Source organism: Doryrhamphus excisus, linkage group LG1 (assembly GCF_037039965.1).
Source record: "Doryrhamphus excisus strain RoL-2023G ecotype Guam linkage group LG1, RoL_Dexc_Guam_v1.1, whole genome shotgun sequence".
In the NCBI taxonomy this organism is placed as follows: Eukaryota; Metazoa; Chordata; class Actinopteri; order Syngnathiformes; family Syngnathidae; genus Doryrhamphus; species Doryrhamphus excisus.
In genome coordinates, this window is record NC_136357.1 from 17,410,080 (window position 1) to 17,433,319 (window position 23,240).

Consider the following 23,240-nt stretch of genomic DNA (forward strand, 5'->3'; position numbering starts at 1 on the left):
TGGAGCCTATCCCAGCTGTCTTCGGGCGAGAGGCGATCCAAATATTGTGTCAGTATCACATCGATTAGCTCCTCCTTTCCACCCATCTTCTATGCCCCTTATCCTCATTAGCCTATCCCAGCTACACCCTAGACTGGTCGCTAGCCAATCACAGGGCACATATAGACAAACAACCATTCACACTCACATTCATACCTTTGGACAATTTGGAGTGGCCAATTAACCTAGCATGTTTTTGGAATGTGGGAGGAAACCGGAGTACCCGGAAAAAACCCACGCATGCACGGGGAGAACATGCAAACTCCACGAAGAGGGTGGAATCGAACCCTGGTCTCCTAGCTGTGAGGTCTGCGCGCTAACCACTCCGTTGTATTCATTCATTCATTCATTCATTTTCTACCGCTTTTTCCTCACGAGGGTTGCGGGGGTGCTGGAGCCTATCCCAGCTGTCTTCGGGCGAGAGGCGGGGTACACCCTGGACTGGTCGCCAGCCAATCACAGGGCACATATAGACAAACAACCATTCACACTCGCATTCATACCTATGGACAATTTGGAGTGGCCAATTAACCTAGCATGATTTTGGAATGTGGGAGGAAACCGGAGTACCCGGAGAAAACCCACGCATGCACGGGGAGAACATGCAAACTCCACACAGAGATGGCCGAGGGTGGAATCGAACCCTGGTCTCCTAGCTGTGAGGTCTGCGCGCTAACCACTCCGTTGTATTCATATAGTGTTTAATTGCTCACAAATACGTTGACAAAAATACCTGAAATGGTCCATCCGTTTCAGCAGCCAGGACATCAAACTTGCGACCACACCTGGCGGTGAGTTGGCTCAGATGATGTGTGTAGATGTGGCTTCAATCCTTCTGTGGCCTAAAACTCAAACTGGATCGGTTCACAGCTGTGTAAAGCTGACTGGAATGAGAATCAGGACCTTCAAGTCCGATTTCATGGCTCTTTCTCGGAAAATGGGTAGTGTGCCATCTCCAAGGGGATGAGAGCCTTCCCTAACTGGACGAGTTTAAGTACTTCGGGGTCTTGTTCAGGAGTGAGGGAAGTATGGAACGCAAGGTCAATAGGTAGATTGGTGCAGTGATCCAGACTCTGCATTGGTCCACTGTGGTGAAAAGGGAGCTAAGCTGGAAAGGCAAAGCTCTCAATTTATCGACCCATCTATGCTCGTACCCTCACTTATGGTCATGAGCTTTGGGTAGTGACCGAAAGGATAAGCGGCCAAATTTAGTTTTTCTCCGTAGAGTGGCTGGGCTCTCCGTTGGAGATGAAGTTCGAAGCACTGTTTTCCGGGAGAAACTCTCGAGTAGAACTGCTGCTTCTTGGCGTTATGAGGATCCGGACGAGGTGGCTCAGGCATCTGGTCCGGGTGCCTCCGGGAAGCATCCCTGGGCTCGGCGAAGTCCTCGGGGAAGACCCAGGACACATTGGAGAGACCATGTCTGGGCTTCCCTGCTGACGGGCCCCCGCAACCTGACCTCATATAAGCAGAAGAATGGATATTGAGTTGATGTTGTTACAATGCTTTGTATGTACTGTATTCATATATTGTTAAAATGCTCACAAATATGTTGCAGTGTCAGCAGTTTCGGTCTCCTGCAAAGTCTTCCAGTTGGCTGCATTCACAGGTCAGCTGCGTAACACAATCCCTCTAACATGTTCTACATCTTCTCCTGGTCAGGTATTCTTGTAACACCTTCACCAGGAAGGCATCTGAGAGGCATTCGGACTAGCTGCTGGAGCCATCTGAAGTGGCTCCTTTCGATGTGAAAGAGCAGCAGTTCTACTTCGACATGACTGAGCTCCTCACCTTTTAGACCCCCAACTGTAACATCTGTGCCCTCATTTGAGTTTCACTATTTTGATTGGTCACTAGATGGTGCTAGGGATATATTGTTTGGGAGATATTTAACGGGGACCTGTTGTGCTTTTTCCACTTTTCGGACCTATAAATGTAGTTAAAACGTTGTATTCTCGTGGTTTGTGAGATATTTAAAGGGGACCTGTTATGCTTTTTCCACTTTTCTAACCTATAAATGTAGTTAGAATGTTGTATTCTTGTGTTAAATGATGGCAAGGTTGTCAATTGAAGAAATGCAGGTGAATAGGTGCAGATCCTGGAAGAAATTGAACGCTTTTTGTGCTGGTTATCGTGTGTAGCTGCTCTATTGAGCTGTGCTAAATGAGCATAATAGATCCCCTTTTTGTGGGGTTCGGATGTGTTTCCAGCACATTATTGGAAGGAAGTTAACAGTATTTGACTTCATGTCCTGTGTGAAGCAGAAACACGGACACTACTTGCGACCAGGAAGATCTGCAGTGTCATTCACCCTTGGTGTACATCAGGGGTCTCAAACTCAATTTACCTGGGGGCCACCGGAGCTAGGTTCTGGGTGAAGCCGGGCCGCATCAGTTTAAAAAAAAAAAAACCAAAACGCATTTATTAAAAACTGGAAAAAAAAATCAATAAAAAACCCATCTTCAATGCTTTTGCTTCTGCTATACCCTACACTTTTTCAGTACTTTGGTTCTGGTTTTCCACACCAAAATATCTGATAAAACATTCCACTGTTCTCAAATATCTTAATTTTTATTTTTCTATACACAAAATAAGTTAAAAAATAAATAAGAATAAAGACAATAAATCAATCAGTAATAAGTAAAATAATAATAAAACAGCAAATAAGAAACGTAAGAAACCACATACAGTTGGTAGAGAAATTATTTTTTTCAAATTCAAATGTACAGTATTAACAGTTATTTAACCTTTAACATGAACATTAATGAAACTTAATAATTTGACCCAATTAGCAAGTTAGCATCGTACTCAGTTCCATCTGGGAGCAGCGTGGTAACTTTAACAACATGTTTGATGAGATGCTTTATCTTGACGTGTATTTTCCCTTTTATTCCAAATCATTTCCTGCATTTATTTGTACCCAGCGTCATAAGCCTTTAGCTTCATTGCTAATCCAAAGCAAAACAGGGCGGGGTAACAGGGTAGGGTAACAGTATGGGCGGGGGCAAAATCATGTTAATTGTGTCCGGTGTGCACACAGCTTTAAGCTGTCATTTCAACTTTAAACTTTGGTATCAAGCTGGGGGCCTAAAACTAGCGAGTTTGAGACCACTGGTGTACATTTTCAAATGTTTTTTCATTCACCAATAAACTTGTGTTCTGTTTTCAGTTAATTATGGAGTAAAAAGATGATTTTTGTTCAAGTAGAACTCAAGCTTTCATGCAATGAAGATGGACATTTAAGCACATTTTGCATTGTGATTGCTTCATAAGAAGAAAAAAAACAGAGATGTTATATGAAAATACAGCCAAGAGCATCCAACCCTCCATTGTAGTGTTTGCTTCCCAAGGGCTTAGACCTCATGGTTTCTCTTCAGCACATTGGCATACTGCTGCCTTGCCCTGCTGACCGGGGATACGCATCCCGAAGACATGTCCAGTCTCACTGAGGCTGAGGACAAAGACAAGATGTCCTAGTTACATGCACACCATTTGTATTGCAATGTCTTTATGTTGTTCCTTTTCAGTCTAATATACAGTTAAACAATAATTCTTATTTTCTTACCAATGTCAATGTTACTCAGCTCAAGACAATTACAACTGAAGATGACTTTTGTGTTCACTTTGCAATTTTAAATACTTTTTTTTGTAACTTTTGTAATTTTTATTTTAGTGTGGCCTTAAAAATCGTCCTTGGTAATGTTCTGATGCATGCCTTGTTAAATGTTATCCTTTAAAAAAAACAAACCAGTGTTGAGCTGCAACTTGCCTGACTCCAAACACCCCCCCAGTTTAGTGCTTTAGTATTGTACTCACACATGCCTAACTCTCTCGACACGGCCATATCCAAGTCATGCCGCATCTGCAGAGACACAGCAAAGTAAATAAGAACAACAAGTGATGGCATGAATGCCACCAGCCCCTATTTAGACAGTTGAGTCAATAACAGCTTTGTTCACTTTTAATACAAATTAATAATGAGGAGTGTAAGAATACAAGCTAATGTCTTCACAGACCCTGGACAGGTACCCCTCCACGCTGCAGGCTGGCCCCTCAGGCACAGGGCTGAATTGTTTTGAGCACTGGCACAAGAGATGAGCGCCCAGCGTGTTAAGAACATTGCCCGTTGAACCCTGGGCGCCAATGTCCATTGGGGGTCCTTGGTTGCGTCTCAGACTCAACACCTCCTCCTCCAGCTGCCTCCTGCTCTTCTCCAACTGGATACGAGAAGACATCTCTCTCTCCAGGTCCGACTGAAGCTCGTTGATCTGGTGACAGAGCTGCGATTGCAAATGAAGACGATGGGGGACTTTAAGTGGACACTTTATTTTTTATGTTGGCTGGGTTAAATCGAAAGTGCTGCAACGGATGGACAAACCTTTTCTCTCTCAGCACTACTTGTTTGCTGATCTTGCAGTTTCCTCTTAGCTGTTTTAAGTAGTGTTTGCAGCCTAAGTGAAAATAAAACACAAAACAGTCAGAGCAAAAAGAACTAAAGTTTATACTCACCTACCACAACAGTGCCGTAAAACACAAAGCAACTAATGGGCATAGATGTGCATGACAGACATCCATAAAATCTCGCCAGTGGTGTCCAAGGTGTGGCCTGAGGGTCATTTACAGAACACTTATTTTTTTAATGACATACTGTATATTATTCGTCACCGATAATAAAAAAATAAGATGTTGATGTTTTGGGCTGCACGGCAGTCGAGTGGTTAGCGCGTAGACCTCACAGCAAGGAGACCAGGGTTCAAGTCCACCCTCGGTCATCTCTGTGTGGAGTTTGCATGTTCTCCCCGTGCATGCATGGGTTTTCTCCGGGTACTCCAGTTTCCTCCCACATTCCAAAAACATGCTAGGTTAATTGGTGACTCCAAATTGTCCATAGGTATGAATGTGAGTGTGAATGGTTGTTTGTCTATATGTGCCCTGTGATTGGCTGGCCACCAGTCCAGGGTGTACCCCGCCTCTCGCCCGAAGACAGCTGGGATAGGCTCCAGCACGCCCCGCAACCCTCGTGAGGATGAGCGGTAGAAAATGAATGAATGAATGTTGATGTTTTGTTCAGCTACCGTATCTTAGCTTTTGGGCTGGTGGTTAGCATGCAGGCCTCACAGCTAGGAGACCCGGGTTCAATTCCACCCTCGACCATCTCTGTGTGGAGTTTGCATGTTCTCCCCGTGCATGCGTGGGTTTTGTCTGGGTACTCCGGCTTCCTCCCACATTCCAAAAATAAAACAATAGCACTGCAGACGGTCTTGAAGGTAGTTTCTACTGCAGGTGAGATGAATTGAAGATATTTGGATAGTCACCTGTACATTTCTTTTTGAAGATCTGTGTTTCTCTTCATCTCCTGTTCGAGCCGCAAGTCGACTGCCTTCTTCTGCTCTGCCGCGTTCTCTGCTTTCTTCTTCTCAATGTCCACCTGCAACACAAGCCACAGCTTGCTCAACAGTCCGTACGTCTATTTTACCGAGATGCAATTGTTTCATCGTCACTTGGCTGTTCAGCTCCTGTTTTTCTTTTTCAAGCTCTGCGAGACGCAGCGCTAACTTGGAGCGGCTCTTCATCTCTTCTTGCCACATGGCATGAGTGTCTTGGGCATTGTTAGATAGCATGCTTTGCCTCTGCACCTGGAAATAAAAATGACAACAAATAGAATGTTCTTAGGACAGCATAAGAAAGTACTGAAAACCAACTTTTTACAAATTTCAATAGGACCAATTTGTATTACGACAAAAAAAAATGTTTAAGTCTCTCCAATAGTCACACCAGTAGTTCCAGAGCCAACAGTGATTGTAAATATTTTTTTTTAACATTGTCGGAGCCCTCTACCCATGAAATAACACCCCTCTAGTTCCTTTACACTCGTATTTCCCAATATAGATGATATGCCAGAAAATAAGACATTTGAGGCATAAAAAGAAAACGTGCTAGTGTGTGTTGCTAGGTCAGCAACATCTGCCCATTTTTAGGAATTATTGTATATGTTGTGAGATGATTCAATCCTCCAATAACAGTCTGGTGCTTGTGTGTCTGACTGAACATGAAAGTAACATTACTGATACCTACAGTAGTCTAGACTAATACATATCATCGCAACGCCTTTGAATGTGTTCTCTGAATTCCTTATACTCATTCATTCATTCATTCATTTTCTACCGCTTTTCCTCATGAGGGTCGCTGGGGGTGCTGGAGCCTATCCCAGCTGTCTTTGGGCGAGAGGCGGGGTACACCCTGGACTGGTGGCCAGCCAATCACAGGGCACATATAGACAAACAACCATTCACACTCACATTCATACCTATGGACAATTTGGAGTGGCCAATTAACCTAGCATGTTTTTGGAATGTGGGAGGAAACCGGAGTACCCGGAGAAAACCCACGCATGCACGGGGAGAACATGCAAACTCCACACAGAGATGGCCGAGGGTGGAATTGAACCCTGCTCTCCTAGCTGTGAGGTCTGCACACTATCCTTATACTCATATTTTAGTTAATTTAGCCATTTGAAAATAATTTAGGCAAATATATGTACACTGTATTTAAATATGCATATTTTGACTAATAATAGGCCAAACACAACCACAGAACAGCATGGTTCATCAATTAATATATTTATAAAAAATATGGTAAAAGTGATGAATGTGAGTGTGAATGGTTGTTTGTCTATATGTGCCCTGTGATTGGCTGGCGACCAGTCCAGGGTGTACCCCGCTTCTCGCCCAAAGACAGCTGGGATAGGCTCTAGCACCCCTGTGACCCTCATGAGGAAAAAAGCAGTAGAACATGAATGAATGAATGGTAAAAGTGAAGCCGCAAAATTAAGCTTGATGTAGTGAGGGATTACCGTGTACAAAAACAAGCTACGTACTTTTGTTATATTCCTTTCCATGGCTCAAGAATTGTGTAAACATCTCTCATAATGGAAATAAAATATCACCTCTTTGTTGAGTTGGTCCTCCAGAGTAATTTTACTGCTTTGGAGACTTGTCACCAATTCCTCCAACTGAACTCTGATCTGGAGAAAGAGATATATATGAACAGATCATATAAATCAAAAATTGAATTTAATAATAAAAAACGCATTACTCATACAGATTATACAGGATGTCCACCAAATTTCTTGACAATTTACTGTAATAGTTATTTTAACAGCAAATGATGAGATACGCATATGTTTAGCAGATTTGTTCTGTGTATTCAGTGGCTGTCAAAGCTCGTAGTCATTTGTGTACTTCAGGTACACTGTTGATTAATTTTTTAATTTTAATTAATAAATTAATTAAAGTTTTTTGTTAAATGAACATATAAAAGCAAATATACAGCAACTGGATAACGGTTAAAAATTATTTGTTGAATTGTAAAATGCCTTCATGGACACCTCATGTTTAATATGCTACAGTAAACCTCGGATATATCGGACTCGGATATATCGGAAATTCGCTCACAACAAACAGATAAAAAAGAACCAATTTTTCTGTAATGCATTTCCAATAAAAATTCATTGCATATAACGGATTTTTTATCACAGATTTCGCCTATTTCGGACAAAATCTCCAGTCCCGTTCCAATTTCCCTCGCATATATCGGATGGCCACATTGTGTCTTTCTCCTGGCTCCAGATTTAGGACAAATATAAAAGTGAGTGACGTCAATAATACTAGCACAGCAGTGAATGAGATCTTAACCTCACTATTGGAAATAACGTAGGCCTGACGGGCGTAACAGGGCCTAGCTTAATTAACAATTTGTTATGCTCAGAGTCCAATAAAGTTAAATTCTCATTAGCTTACGTCTCTTTTCATTGCCCAGTCCAGGTACATTGGAAACATAGTCAAGGAAGTGCCTTTTTATAACGGATATAAATACGATATATGCGTAAAACGGACATTTTCCAGTATACGCATATAACGGATTTCGCTTATATCGGACAAAACCAGTGGGAACAATTGAATCCGATATATCCGAGGTTTACTGTATATTTGTTTCCACATTTGCATTCATTTCATTGTGGCACAAAAAATGCAGCACTCACCCTGGCGTCCTCTTGAGCGACTTTCTGAAGCGCATCGATTTTGTGGCTGTGTTGCTTTGCAGCGGCATGCAGTCTGATGTTCTCGATCTCCAGCCTAAAGTGGCATCACGGTCAAAACATAACAGAGCAGGGGGTTGTCAGCGGTTACGTGATCATTCACCTTTGCGTGGCCTCTTCCAACTGCTTGACAATGGCGTTGGAGGCGGCCGCGGCAGCCTGGGCTTCCTTCTGTTTGCGAGCAGCGACGCCGAGTTCCTTCTCTCGTTCATCCAAAAGGATCATTCGATCGTTCATGTTCCTGTCAGCTTGTAAGCATTGGGCCTCTCTTTCTTCCAGCTGCATGACAGAGCAGACGTGTTGGTCAAGTTGAGATGAAAAAAAAGAGCAATGACTAGTGATGGGCTGCACGGTGGAGAGTGGTTAGCGTGCAGGAGTTCAAATCTCTGTGGGGCCATCTCTGTGGGGAGTTTGCATGTTCTCTCCAGGTACTCCGGTTTCCTCCCACATTCCAAAAACATGCTAGGTTAATTGGTGACTCCAATTTGTCCATAGGTATGAATGTGAGTGTGAATGGTTGTTTGTCTATATGTGCCCTGTGATTGGCTGGCCACCAGTCCAGGGTGTACCTCGCCTCTCGCCTGAAGACAGCTGGGATAGGCTCCAGCACTCCCAGCGACCCTCGTGAGGATAAGCAATAGAAAATGAATGAATGAATGACTAGTGATGTCCGATATGCTGATATTTCCGACACCGATATCAGCCAATACTGATATACGTAACATATCTCCTGTGATAGAATCTCCCTATTTACGACCCTACATAACAAGTGTAGATCATTTCTCGGAGAGCTATTTTATCAGGACTAGTCTATTATTAGAAGAACCGCAGTTCTAAAAGAGTCGCTTTAAACAATGTTTTCTTCTTCTGTTAGTCCCAAGAATCGTGCACTAACTTGTTTTCCATGCAGAGGAAATCAATGTGGCCGCACTCCTTTTTACCTTTACTTTAAGCTTGTCAATATCTTTCTGGAGGCGAGCCTTCTCTTCCTCTAAATCACTGCGATGTGTTGTGGCGATCTCCAGGGAAGCTTCACACTTTGACAGTTTCCTTGACATGTCTGCAATGTCCTGCTGCAGCTGTCTCTGGTTAATCTGTGGCAAAAAAAAAAAAATCACATGACAGTATTTGGTGATACAGTAGATGCATCGCTTATTCATGGCATCCTTGCATATTCTTGCTTTTATTTTTCCTTTTGTAAAAAAAAAAGTGCTGCAGCAGAGGGCGCTGTCTCACAAGTCAGTGAATATTTCCAGCAGGATGATGTTTTAACAAGATGTGTAAATGTGTAAATAGGCAATAGTAACTAAAAATAAATTCAAGTCAAAATATTACGTGGAAAAAATGCAATCTAAAAAGAAAAAACATCTGAATTTTATGAGAACATCTTTGAATTATGAAGAAAAATAATTTTAGTAGTATAAAGTTGAAATATTAAAAATAAAAAGATGTTATATTTTAAAATCCGGAATATAAGCAAACAAAGTTGTATTGTTTGGAAACTTGGGTTGCTTAAAAGTTATGATAATAAAGTCAAAATATTATGGGAATTGTCATAATTAACAGAACAAAATGTACCATAACAGCATTAGAAATGTGAAAGGAAAAAAAAACTATTTTATTTTAAATTTTAGGAGAATAAGTCAAAATATTATATTAAGAAAGAGAGGTTGTATTCTGACTCCAAATTGTCTGAAGTATGAATATGAGTGTGAATGGTTGTTTGTCTATATGTGTCCTGTGATTGGCTGGCCACCAGTCCAGGGTGAACCCCGCCTCTCGCCCAAAGACAGCTGGGATAGGCTCCAGCACCCCCCACGACCCTTGCGAGGAAAAGCGTTAGAAAATGAATGAATGAATGAATGTTGTATTCCAACAAAGAAAAAAAGCCAACATTTTAAAAATTATTTTTTAAAAGTCAGAGTATTATGAAAAACAAACAAAACAAATGAAGTTATAATACTATGGGGAGTAAAGCCATACTATGACAAAAATATGATGCAGGAAGGAAGTTAAAATATTTGGTAGTGAAAAAAATACAACAGCAAAAATGAGTTCATACCAATAACACACTTGTTCACCTTTATCACAAAGCTGAGATGCAGTTTTACTCTTGAAATATACTTTATATACAGTGAAGAAAATAAGTATTTGAACACCCTGCTATTTTGCTATTTCTCCCACTTAGAAATCATGGAGGGGTCTGAAATTTTCATCGTAGGTGCATGTCCACTGTGAGAGAGATAAACTAAAAAGAAAAATCCAGAAATCACAATGCATGATTTTTTAACAATTTATTTGTGTGATACAGCTGCAAATAAGTATTTGAACACCTGTGTATCATCTAGAATTCTGACCCTGAAAGACCTGTTAGTCTGCCCATTAGAAGTCCACCTGCACTCCATGTATCATCCTGAATCAGATGCACCTGTTTGAGGTCGTTAGCTGCATAAAGACACCTGTCCACCCCATACAATCAGTAAGACTTTAACTTGTAACATGGCGAAGACCAAAGAGCTGTCCAAAGACACCAGAGACAAAATTGTACACCTCCACAAGGCTGGAAAGGGCTACGGAGCAATTACCAAGCAGCTTGGTGAAAAAAGGTCCACTGTTGGAGCTATCATTAGAAAATGGAAGAAGCTAAACATGACGGTCAATCTCAATCGGAGTGGAGCCCCATGCAAGATATCACCTCGTGGGGTCTCAATGATTCTAAGAAAGGTGAGGAATCAGCCCAGAACTACACGACAGGACTTGGTCAATGACCTGAAAAGAGCTGGGACCACCGTTTCCAAGGTTACTGTAGGTAATACACTAAGACGTCATGATGTGAAATCATGCATGGCACGAAAGGTTCCCCTGCTTAAACCAGCACATGTCAAGGCCCGTCTTAAGTTTGCATATGACCATTTGGATGATACAGAGGAGTCATGGGAGAAAGTTTTATGGTCAGATGAGACCAAAATAGAACTTTTTGGTCATAATTCCAATAAGCGTGTTTGGAGGAAGAAGAATGAAGAGTACAATCCGAAGAACACCATCCCTACTGTGAAGCATGGGGGTGGTAGCATCATGCTTTGGGGGTGTTTTTCTGCACATGGGACAGGACGAGTGCACTGCATTAAAGAGAGGATGACTGGGGCCGTGTATTGTGAGATTTTGGGGAACAACCTCCTTCCCTCTGTCAGAGCATTGAAGATGGGTCGTGGCTGGGTCTTCCAACACGACAACGACCCGAAGCACACAGCCAGGAAAACCAAGGAGTGGCTCCGTAGGAAGCATATCAAGGTTCTAGCATGGCCCAGCCAGTCTCCAGACCTGAACCCAATCGAAAATCTTTGGAGGGAGCTCAAACTCCGTGTTTCTCAGCGACAGCCCAGAAACCTGACTGATCTAGAGAAGATCTGTGTGGAGGAGTGGGCCAAGATCCCTCCTGCAGTGTGTGCAAACCTGGTGAAAAACTACAGGAAACGTTTGACCTCTGTAATAGCAAACAAAGGCTACTGTACCAAATATTAACATTCATTTTCTCAGGTGTTCAAATACTTATTTGCAGCTGTATCACACAAATAAATTGTTAAAAAATCATGCATTGTGATTTCTGGATTTTTCTTTTTAGTTTATCTCTCTCACAGTGGACATGCACCTACGATGAAAATTTCAGACCCCTCCATGATTTCTAAGTGGGAGAAATAGCAAAATAGCAGGGTGTTCAAATACTTATTTTCTTCACTGTAACGTCTTAGCATATTCATTAATTTATTCATTTTCTACCGCTTTTCCTCACGAGGGTCGCGGGGGTGCTGGAGCCTATCCCAGATGTCTTCGGGCGAGAGGCGGGGTACACCCTGGACTGGTCGCCAGCCAATCACAGGGCACATATAGACAAACAACCATTCACACTCACATTCATACCTATGGACAATTTGGAGTGCCCAATTAACCTAGCATGTTTTTGGAATGTGGGAGGAAACTGGAGTACTCGGAGAAAACTCACGCATGCACGGGGAGAACATGCAAACTCCACACAGAGATGGCCGAGGGTGGAATTGAACCCAGTCTCCTAGCTGTGAGGTCTGCGCGCTAACCACAAGACTGCTGTGCCGCCCCGTCTGAGCATATTGCTTTACAAAATATCCTTTCATTTTTCACTATGTGGCCCTTGCTAGAAAAAGTTTGGAGTATCAAAAGGAGAATTTTGGGGGACTTTTTATGGGTCCAATGTTGCCCCCTCAATAGTCGTGGCGGTGATCTACTCTATAATGTTGTCAAGTTTATTTTGTAAGTCTAGTTGCTGGAATACAGGCTCAGAGATCTGGTGGAATAGGAAGCAAGACAATGGCGTGATCTTACCTGTCTGTCTGTTTTCTCCTGCTCTAATTTGCGAATATGAGTTTCTTGTTCAGCTGCTTTAGTGGTAAGCTCCTTATTTCTTTCCTGCACTCCTTGTGTTCTGCCATCAGAGTCGGTGCGAAGTTTGAGCAACATGTCGTTGAAAGACTTTTGGGCGTCTGTCAATGCATTCTCATTGGCGATGGCTTTGTTTTGGGCCTCCTCTAGTTGTTGCCGATACAACTTGCCGTCATGCTGGGCTTGGTTCAGGAGCTCCTGAGTGGCCTCCTGGCGAGCGACAGTACGAGTGGCCAGCTCCTTCTCAGCTTGCACGGCCGCTTCCAGCTCTTTCACACGAGCAGCTATCTGCTCGTTTTCATGCTGCACGGTGTTCATATGCAGGTTCTTCTCTGCCAGCTGGACCTCAAATTTATGTACGTCGCTCTCCAGGTTGCCTGCATGTGCTTTCACTTTGGACAGCTTCTGGGTCAGCCTGGCGACTGCTTCACGCTGACTCTGAGCTTCACCTGTGGGCATAGAGAAAGGTCTGCTAATATTAATATGCACTAGAGCAGTGATTTTCAACCTTTTTTGAGCCACGGCACATTTTTTACATTGGAAAAATGTTGTGGCACGCCACTAACCAAAAATGTTACAAAATGTCACCACGACCTCACACGTGCATCAATAAGTCTATGGGAGGAACAAGGTAGGTGTTGCCACACGGACCAATATTACATTGCTCTGCCAGTCTTTACACCACAGACACTCCACAGTATCCACGTTTTTACATCACCACTTTTTCTCTTTCCCAATGACCTTTCGGGAAACAATGGTATCCATGGAAAGGAATATTCCAATCTCTTGTCTACATGCGCCGTGAAAATCAAACAGAATAGTCAATAGGGCATGCCCAGTAAAACGTAAACATCAACATCACGTGATACCGGCTTCCCCAAGTTTTTCTTTCACTTGTTGGAATAACTCCGTATTGCCAGTTTTTCATCTGTCCAGTCTTGAAATATAGTTTGAATCAAAAACAAACGTTGCTTAGTCCAGTGCCGATTGCTGGCCTCCATTTTTAAAAGTGAAGAACGTCTGGATCTGCGTGTTACGTCATATCTGAGCATGCGCTGAAAGAATGCACCCGGGATCAATTTAAACAGGAAAAGATCAAATTCAATCTTGCTAATATTTTATAATTAAACTCAGGACATGTTTTATAAAGATATATATTTTCTTTTTTAATAAAACTGCACTTGTGAATAAAGTATAGAAGGATTTAGATTCTGTTCCACAGATGGCGCTAATGCACACGAAAGCTGCTTGCCAACCGCCAACAACTTTCCGTTTGAGCGGGTACAAGATACCTCAATCGGATTGGTTAAAGGAATATTCCATCCCTGTTCAATTCTTTCCGTTTGAGCAAATAAACCAAATGCAATTGGAATATTTGGGTCCATGTATACTATTGACATAATGGCTATTGACATAATATTTGCAAATGATGATTAATAAATGTTAATTATAAAAAGTGATATTGGATAATTCCTCACGGCACACCTGACGGTTTCTCAAGGTACACTAGTGTGCCGCGGCACAGCGCTTGAAAATCACTGCAATAGAGAATTTTTAATGACATTCACATACTAGTACAGTGAAGAAAATAAGTATTTGAACACCCTGCTATTTTGCTATTTCTCCCACTTAGAAATCATGGAGGGGTCTGAAATTTTCATCGTAGGTGCATGTCCACTGTGAGAGAGATAAACTAAAAAGAAAAATCCAGAAATCACAATGCATGATTTTTTAACAATTTATTTGTGTGATACAGCTGCAAATAAGTATTTGAACACCTGTGTATCATCTAGAATTCTGACCCTGAAAGACCTGTTAGTCTGCCCATTAGAAGTCCACCTGCACTCCATGTATCATCCTGAATCAGATGCACCTGTTTGAGGTCGTTAGCTGCATAAAGACACCTGTCCACCCCATACAATCAGTAAGACTTTAACTTGTAACATGGCGAAGACCAAAGAGCTGTCCAAAGACACCAGAGACAAAATTGTACACCTCCACAAGGCTGGAAAGGGCTACGGAGCAATTACCAAGCAGCTTGGTGAAAAAAGGTCCACTGTTGGAGCTATCATTAGAAAATGGAAGAAGCTAAACATGACGGTCAATCTCAATCGGAGTGGAGCCCCATGCAAGATATCACCTCGTGGGGTCTCAATGATTCTAAGAAAGGTGAGGAATCAGCCCAGAACTACACGACAGGACTTGGTCAATGACCTGAAAAGAGCTGGGACCACCGTTTCCAAGGTTACTGTAGGTAATACACTAAGACGTCATGATGTGAAATCATGCATGGCACGAAAGGTTCCCCTGCTTAAACCAGCACATGTCAAGGCCCGTCTTAAGTTTGCATATGAGCATTTGGATGATACAGAGGAGTCATGGGAGAAAGTTTTATGGTCAGATGAGACCAAAATAGAACTTTTTGGTCATAATTCCAATAAGCGTGTTTGGAGGAAGAAGAATGAAGAGTACAATCCGAAGAACACCATCCCTACTGTGAAGCATGGGGGTGGTAGCATCATGCTTTGGGGGTGTTTTTCTGCACATGGGACAGGACGAGTGCACTGCATTAAAGAGAGGATGACTGGGGCCGTGTATTGTGAGATTTTGGGGAACAACCTCCTTCCCTCTGTCAGAGCATTGAAGATGGGTCGTGGCTGGGTCTTCCAACACGACAACGACCCGAAGCACACAGCCAGGAAAACCAAGGAGTGGCTCCGTAAGAAGCATATCAAGGTTCTAGCATGGCCCAGCCAGTCTCCAGACCTGAACCCAATCGAAAATCTTTGGAGGGAGCTCAAACTCCGTGTTTCTCAGCGACAGCCCAGAAACCTGACTGATCTAGAGAAGATCTGTGTGGAGGAGTGGGCCAAGATCCCTCCTGCAGTGTGTGCAAACCTGGTGAAAAACTACAGGAAACGTTTGACCTCTGTAATAGCAAACAAAGGCTACTGTACCAAATATTAACATTCATTTTCTCAGGTGTTCAAATACTTATTTGCAGCTGTATCACACAAATAAATTGTTAAAAAATCATGCATTGTGATTTCTGGATTTTTCTTTTTAGTTTATCTCTCTCACAGTGGACATGCACCTACGATGAAAATTTCAGACCCCTCCATGATTTCTAAGTGGGAGAAATAGCAAAATAGCAGGGTGTTCAAATACTTATTTTCTTCACTGTATGTGCTCGGAGATTATGTGAGACAAATCTATGGTATCCCTCACTTTTGTTCTCAGTATTTGAGACAAGAGGTGCTCAAAGGCTCGCTTTTTACGGAGCAGCATTTCATGACGTCATGAAGGAAATACCGCCTTCCTCAGACTTGATGCCAGCTCTTGATGCCACACCGCAAAGCTTGATAATTCCGCCCTGTGTGCCCACCACTTGATGGTGGACAGATATGAAAAAAACCCAAAATCTACAGCTATGGGAGCTGCAAGTAGAATCATTTTCTAATCACAATGTTGCTGTTAAAATGTGTGCAACGAGTGGAATAATAGCGTTGTAGCTCCCAACGACATGCTAGTGCGGCCTTTCCATCTACTTAATGGGTACAGTGAGCACAAAAGTATTCGGCAGTCACTGATTATGCAAGTATCGCGCTTGAAAAGGTGAGAGATGTCGGTCATTTGTACACCCCCACTGTGACAGACAGAATGTAAAAAAAATGGCCCCGTTGTTCATTCATTCATTCATTTTCTACCGCTTATCCTCACAAGGGTCGCAGGGGTGCTGGACCCAGTTGTTGTCAGGCGAGAGGCGGGGTACACCCTGGACTGGTGGCCAGCCAATCACAGGGCACATATAGACAAACAACCATTCACACTCACATTCATACCTATGGACAATTTGGAGTGGCCAATTAACCTAGCATGGGAGAACATCCGCACAGAGATGACCGAGGGTGGAGTCGAACTCGGGTGTCCTAGCTGTGTGGCCTGCGCACTAACCACTTGTACGCCGTGCAACCTGGCTCCATTGTATGATTTCAAAATAATGTATTTGTACAACAGTGCAGAAAATACATATTTGCTCAATAACAAAAGTTGAGCCCAACACTTTGTAGTGTAACCTTGGTTGATAATAATAAGAGGCCAAACATTTCCTGTAGGTCTTCACCAGATTTGCCAGACTGTAGCTGGTATTTTGGCCCATCCTCATCTAGATCTGTGATGTTTTGGTGCTGTCGATGGACAAAACTACATCTAACCCTTAGATGCACGAGTGACTGAACCCCACACTCTTTAGTATTATATTTAGGACCACACAAGAATGATTTCATCCAGCATCTGTAAACAAAAGAGTAATGGCCAACAATACATATAGTAATGTTAGCCAGCTAGTGTCAGCTAGTTATAAAGTAGGCTCATTTGTTGATAATACTAACAGTCATGAAAGACACATACACAATATTATATGAAGATAATACTTGTTGTATTAGCAATTGATGTGTAAAATAATCTTCCTGAGGGGTGACACTTCTGATATAGTCTGTGTGGTCTACAGTTCATTTATTCCTGACAGCCAAAGTTGATAAGAATAAAAGGTTCCTATTGGATTCCATATGCATGCGAGGCATTTTTGACCCACTTATGGAAGGTTGGGGTAGTAACACAAAAACTAAAATTTCTTAAAATGTATGAAAGGTAAGTTAAAAATGTGAATGGCATGATATTAAAAACATGTTTTTTTAGGAATACCTGGAATATGAAATGATGAAAAATTTTCATTACAAAGATATTTCAAGAAAACAACCCGACCGGGTCATTTTTGACCCACTTATGGAAGGTTGGGGTAGTAACACAAAAAGTAAAATTTCTTAAAATGTATAAAAAGTAAGTTAAAAATGTGAATGGTATGATAGCAAAAACATGTTTTTGAGGAATACCTGGAACATGAAATGATGAAAAATGTTCATTACAAAGATTGGACCTGACCGGGTCATTTTTGACCTACTTATGGAAGGTTGGGGTAGTAACACAAAAACAAAAAAATCTTAAAATGTATAAAAGGTAAGTTAAAAATGTGAATGGCATGATATTTAAAACATGTTTTTTTTTAGGAATACCTGGAATATGAAATGATGAAAAATTTTCCTTACGAAGATATTTCAAGAAAACAACCTGACCGGGTCATTTTTGACCCACTTATGGAAGGTTGGGGTAGTAACACAAAAACTACAATTTCTTAAAATGTATAAAAGGTAAGTTAAAAACGTGAATGGTGTGATAGCAAAAACATGTTTTTTGAGGAATAGCTGGAATATGAAATGATGAAAAATTTTCATTACAAACATTTTTTCATTTTTGACCCACTTATGGAAGGTTGGGGTAGTAACACAAAAACTAAAATTTCTTAAAATGTATAAAAGGTAAGTCAAAAATGTGAATGGTATGATAGCAAAAACTTGTTTTTTGAGGAATATCTGGAATATGACATGATGAAAAATTTTCATTACAAAGATTTTTTTCATTTTTGACCCACTTATGCATCTAAGGGTTAAAACCTCTCCACATATTTTCTATTGGGTTAAGGTCTGGAGACTGACTGGGCTGTGCCAGGACCTTGACATGCTTCTTACAGAGCCACCCGTTGCCCGAGCGGTGTGTTTGGAATGCGCTTTTGGATGGAAGGAAGTTATTGCACAAAATCTCACGATTTGCAGAAAAGTAGCCCCAAAGCATAATGTTTCCAAATTTCAGACCTGCGTCTTTTTAAGTGGGAAACCCTACTGAGGCTGAATATTATGTCCTGTTTGAGTAATATCATGTGATCAAAAGTTTTTTATACCTTTCTACTACCTACTAAACAATAAAAAGTGTATGTATGATCAGTGCTAATATCAATATTCACTCCTAGTTGTACATACTAACTTGAAAGCCGCTGGTGTTCCTCCTTCTCTTGAAGCAGAGCTTTCTCCATGGCTAACCGAGCTCGCTCCACGTCAGTAAGTCGGGAGCGGATCGCCTGGTTCTCTGCCACCAATATGTCACGATCCTTCTGCTCTTTCTCCAGACGGGCGTTGGCTAGCGTTATCTCATACCTTAACTCCTGGATTTTAGTGTTCCAATCCAAGACACTTAGGGTCTGATTGTCACTGGCAAGTTTGAGGTCTTGGCGAATATCTTCCAGTTCTTCCTTGAGAGCCTCGTTCTCCTGGACGAGGTCTCGCTGTTTGAGGTTGTTATGCATCTGTATCACCTCAAGTTCTGATCTCAGGTGTTCCTGAATGATGAAGTATGTGTATGAGGATATCACATGTATTTTATGGACTAATCTGAAATAGCAGGCTGTGTGTCATGCTAATGGGCTCCAAACACGGGAAGCGACGTGGTCTCTAGTCCGTTCTTTTTCAAAGGAATCTGTGCGACAAGCGAGTCACCTGCTGTGTGTGGAGCCCATAAGACATCTTTATCATTTGTTACTTCATTGCTTTTGCTTCTTTTGTACTCCTCCTCGATTTCCTCCATCTGTTTGAACTTCTGACAGTTGGCTTTCTGCAGCAGCGAGCCCAACGTGTTGTGATCCACAGTCCAAAGCATTTGGCCATGTCTGCGTTCTTCCTCGAGCTGAGCAGATGACAAACGTCCATGAAAAGCAATAGCCGCAATAAACGAATGCTGCTTTTGCTCACCTTCTCTTTGGCGTTTTTGTACATCTTGATGGTATTGCTGGCATTCTCTTGCTCCCGTTTCAGCTGAAGTCTGTGTTGGGCAAATACATCAATCGGGTCAGCAAATAAATAGCACCTATCATCTTCACTAAAGAAACAACATAATGCAAACAATGTAAGGAATATACATCAGCAAAAAGCACTTCATACCTGAGGTGTGCCATTTCATTTTCCATCTCCAAGTTGTTTTTCTCCAAGACACGAATATTGCTTTCTTGTTGACATAGCTTATCTGCAAGAAAGACATGATGGTCTGTTTCCTTCACAATGCAGCGCTCAGACAAAAAATGCTGTAGCTTCTTCTTACGTCTGGGGTCTGAAGAATACAAAGCAGCTGCATAAGAGAGAGTCTGAAGCAGATATGAAGACACAGTTTTGTTTTATTGGCTAAAAAAACAGATATATGTAAATAGCAGCACCTGTGACTGCGTCCAGAATTTGAATGAGGAGGTCAGAATCCTCTGATGACAAGTTGAGCTCTTCGGTATCTTCAGATAGCTCATTTTCTTCTACGTTCTGAATGGGAAAAACAGCAGCCATTTTTATGTTTCTTTTTCTTACTGAATATTCCCAAATTAGGTTTTGACTTACTGAAATATTGTTCAGTGTTCTTCTTAGTCGTTCACTAATTTGCCACCGGCTTGTGACAAAAACAGAACAATTGTGGTTACAGTGGAAAATTGTCTTAAGTGAAATACGTTTCGTTGCAACTATTTAGTAGAATATGTAGAGAAAAAAAAACCCTGTAACTCTGTATTAGCGCCACAGAGGGGTCATTGATAACGCTGATAAACATTTACCTTATGTCATCTTCCGAAAGATCGCTCAAAGTGCTGTCAACCACAGGGAGATCTCTACTGAGTCCGCTCTTGGTCTGGTGGAGTCTGAGGCCGCGTGCTTCACTAACCGCTGGCAGCTGTGGGGTGTCCTCCAAAGACCGTCTCTCGGGTCTGCCGATGCTGAAGGTCAGCTGTTGCGTGAGTCGCGTTGCCTCCAGCTCCCTGCCATTGAGCAGGTAAGACAACAGGTTTCACATCCCGTCATTCATTCATTCATTTTCTATCGCTTTTCCTCACGAGGGTCGCGGGGGTGCTGGAGCCTATCCCAGCTGTCTTCGGGCAAGAGGCGGGGTACACCCTGGACTGGTCGCCAGCCAATCACAGGGCACATATAGACAAACAACCATTCACACTCACATTCATACCTATGGACAATTTGGAGTGGCCAATTAACCTAGCATGTTTTTGGAACGTGGGAAGAAACCGGAGTACCCGGAGAAAACCCACACATGCACAGGGAGAACATGCAAACTCCACACAGAGATGGCCGAGGGTGGAATTGAACCCTGGTCTCCTAGCTGTGAGGTCTGCGCGCTAACCACTCAACCCATATCCCGTCAATTAACGTCTATTCATTAGCCACCAAGTCTGGCCAACAAAATCAGATAACCGCCAGGGTTTCTTGTTAGCGTTGGGCCAAAAAATATTGGAATTTGTAGATTTGTAATTATCAACTCCACAAGATGGCAGTAGCTGCACTTTAAGTATCATGAGTGGTCAGCATCCAGTCATCTTATCTATCTCTGCATGCACTTTAAAATGTTGGCTTGTGCTACTCAGCAGTGTGAAACCGATGATGCATGGTCCACCTGCAGTACCGTTGTTTACAATTAACTCCAAAGCACTATTAATGCCAGCAGATATAAGATAAAGCAGTGTTTTTCAACCTTTTTTGAGCCACGGCACGTTTTTTGCATTGGAAAAATCTTGTGGCACACCACTAACCAAAAATGTTCCAAAATGTCACCACGACCTCACACGTGCATCAATAAGTCTATGGGAGGAACAAGGTAGGTGTTGCCACACGGACCAATATTACATTGCTCTGCCAGTCTTTACACCACAGACACTCCACAGTAGCCACGTTTTTACATCACCACTTTTTCTCTTTCCGAAGGACCTTTCTGGAAACAATGGTATCCATGGAAAGGAATATTCCAATCTCTTGTCTACATGCGCCGTGAAAATCAAACAGAATAGTCAATAGGGCATGCCCAGTAAAACATAAACATCAACATCACGTGATACCGGCTTCCCCAAGTTTTTCTTTCACTTGTTGGAATAACTCCGTATTGCCAGTTTGTCCAGTGTGTCCAGTCTTGAAATTTAGTTTGAATCAAAAACATACTTTGCTTAGTCCAGTGCCGATTGCTGGCCTCCATTTTTAAAAGTGAAGAACGTCTGGATCTGCGTGTTACGTCATATCTGAGCATGCGCTGAAAGAACGCACCCGGGATAAATTTAAACAGGAAAAGATCAAATTCAATCTTGCTAATATTTTATAATTAAACTCAGGACATGTTTTATATAGATATATATTTTCTTTTTTAATAAAACTGGACTTGTGAATGGCGTATAGAAGGGTTTAGATTCTGTTCCACAGATGGCGGTAATGCATACGAAAGCTGCTTGCCAACCGCCAATAAACAACAGAAGAAGAAAAACACCACGAAGAAGAAGGCACCCTGACAACTTTCCGTTTGAGCGGGTACAAGATACCTCAATCGGATTGGGGAAAGGAATATTCCATCCCTGTTCAATTCTTTCCGTTTGAGCAAATAAACCAAATGCAATTGGAATATTTGGGTCCATGTATACTATTCACATAATGGCTATTGACATAATATTTGCAAATATAAAAAGTGATATTGGATAATTCCTCACGGCACACCTGACGGTTTCTCAAGGTACACTAGTGTGCCGCGGCACAGTGGTTGAAAATCACTGAGATAAAGCATACCTCTGAAAAGTTGCTGGTTTCTCTACTTGATGAGAGGCTTCTCTTTCACTCAAAGTTGCAGGCTGCACATCTGCACTTGGTCTGGGGTCAGTGGAAGCATTGGGATTTGCCACTGAGACAATTTTAGCATCCTCTCGGGCAGCCTGAAAAGAAGGGCAAAGCAAGGAGAAAAAGGTTTGACAGTGTTTGGGTTTCTTTAAGTAATAGTGAGTGGTCCACACACAAAAAAAATCTTTTGCCTAAGCTACACAACTTTCAGGAACTTCACCTCCGCTTCTGCTTGATTAGGGTTCAGCTGTTGGCTGTGAGAAGGCCCAGGTTTGGGAGAGTCCACACTATTCTCCTTCTTCACTGTGGGGGGTTGTGGTGACTCACTCGGGAGGGGTTGTACAGGTTGATGAAAAGACGGGACAGAGTCCCGTTTCTGGTGTTCATCAATGACGACGGCGCTTTTCACTTCTGCTGTGGGTGGCATCGTGGACCTCGCTTCCTCTTCATCACATGACTCTTGTTCAGCTGTGGATGATTCAACCGGCCATTCCTCCGTAACGCCCTCTGATTTGGACCGCCTGCCAAGAGTCCCTTTTGAAGCTCCAACTAAATTGGTGAGAATGGATTTTGTTTCGCTTTTCTCCACTTCTTTGTATGACTTCTCATCCTGGCTCTCTGATGGCAACGTCTCCTTAGTAACGGAAAGGATTAGATTATTACAAAATTACATCATATGTTTACACACATGTTGATTTGATCCTACCCGTTCTCCATGTCGCAGCAATTACTGGTCACCTCTCGTGTTTAACATGTACAGTCCAGTCAAACGATTACTTATTTTAAAAAATAAGATTAATCACAGGCTGTGGAATAATTACATTTAATCGTGATTAAATACCATTCATTTCCAAGCTATATTATGAAGTTTGTTGAAATTCACTTGGTAAATTTGTCATCCCATCAATTGTTAACACATTTCACATCAATTGATAATACATTTGTGTTACCATTCAACATGTTACAAATTGCATAAGGTGCAGTTGCCATATGGCTCTGCATAGCATTTCCCAGTCATTCAGGATTCTTCTGTCTTATATTTTACAAACATCAACTACCTATACGGTTTCTTAAAGTGGCTTATTTTAGAGCATTGTTTCAGTTTGAGTTACTCGATCCATTCCATAATTTAATCCCACAAACTGACATGCTGAAGGTTTATAGTG

The 23,240-nt window shown here is 42.0% G+C and overlaps 1 protein-coding gene across 1 annotated transcript in view; it reads right to left on the reverse strand.

The window, feature by feature from the left end:
• Positions 1-3,152: 3,152 nt before the first annotated feature.
• LOC131131251 (uncharacterized) overlaps positions 3,153-23,240 on the reverse strand; it is a 40,155-nt gene continuing 20,067 nt past the window's right edge. Inside the window, exons 14-33 of the mRNA XM_078793767.1 lie at positions 22,295-22,708; positions 22,027-22,169; positions 20,028-20,228; positions 19,819-19,867; positions 19,647-19,743; positions 19,378-19,543; positions 19,189-19,258; positions 18,980-19,123; positions 18,428-18,779; positions 12,494-12,999; positions 9,079-9,231; positions 8,241-8,416; positions 8,081-8,174; positions 6,986-7,063; positions 5,541-5,675; positions 5,355-5,467; positions 4,418-4,490; positions 4,056-4,319; positions 3,856-3,901; positions 3,153-3,490 (exon numbers count right to left, since the gene is read on the reverse strand). Of these exons, the coding sequence (XP_078649893.1) occupies positions 3,393-3,490; positions 3,856-3,901; positions 4,056-4,319; positions 4,418-4,490; positions 5,355-5,467; positions 5,541-5,675; positions 6,986-7,063; positions 8,081-8,174; positions 8,241-8,416; positions 9,079-9,231; positions 12,494-12,999; positions 18,428-18,779; positions 18,980-19,123; positions 19,189-19,258; positions 19,378-19,543; positions 19,647-19,743; positions 19,819-19,867; positions 20,028-20,228; positions 22,027-22,169; positions 22,295-22,708 (3,372 nt within the window). The 3' untranslated portion in view covers positions 3,153-3,392. The remainder of the gene's footprint in view (positions 3,491-3,855; positions 3,902-4,055; positions 4,320-4,417; positions 4,491-5,354; positions 5,468-5,540; positions 5,676-6,985; positions 7,064-8,080; positions 8,175-8,240; positions 8,417-9,078; positions 9,232-12,493; positions 13,000-18,427; positions 18,780-18,979; positions 19,124-19,188; positions 19,259-19,377; positions 19,544-19,646; positions 19,744-19,818; positions 19,868-20,027; positions 20,229-22,026; positions 22,170-22,294; positions 22,709-23,240) is intronic.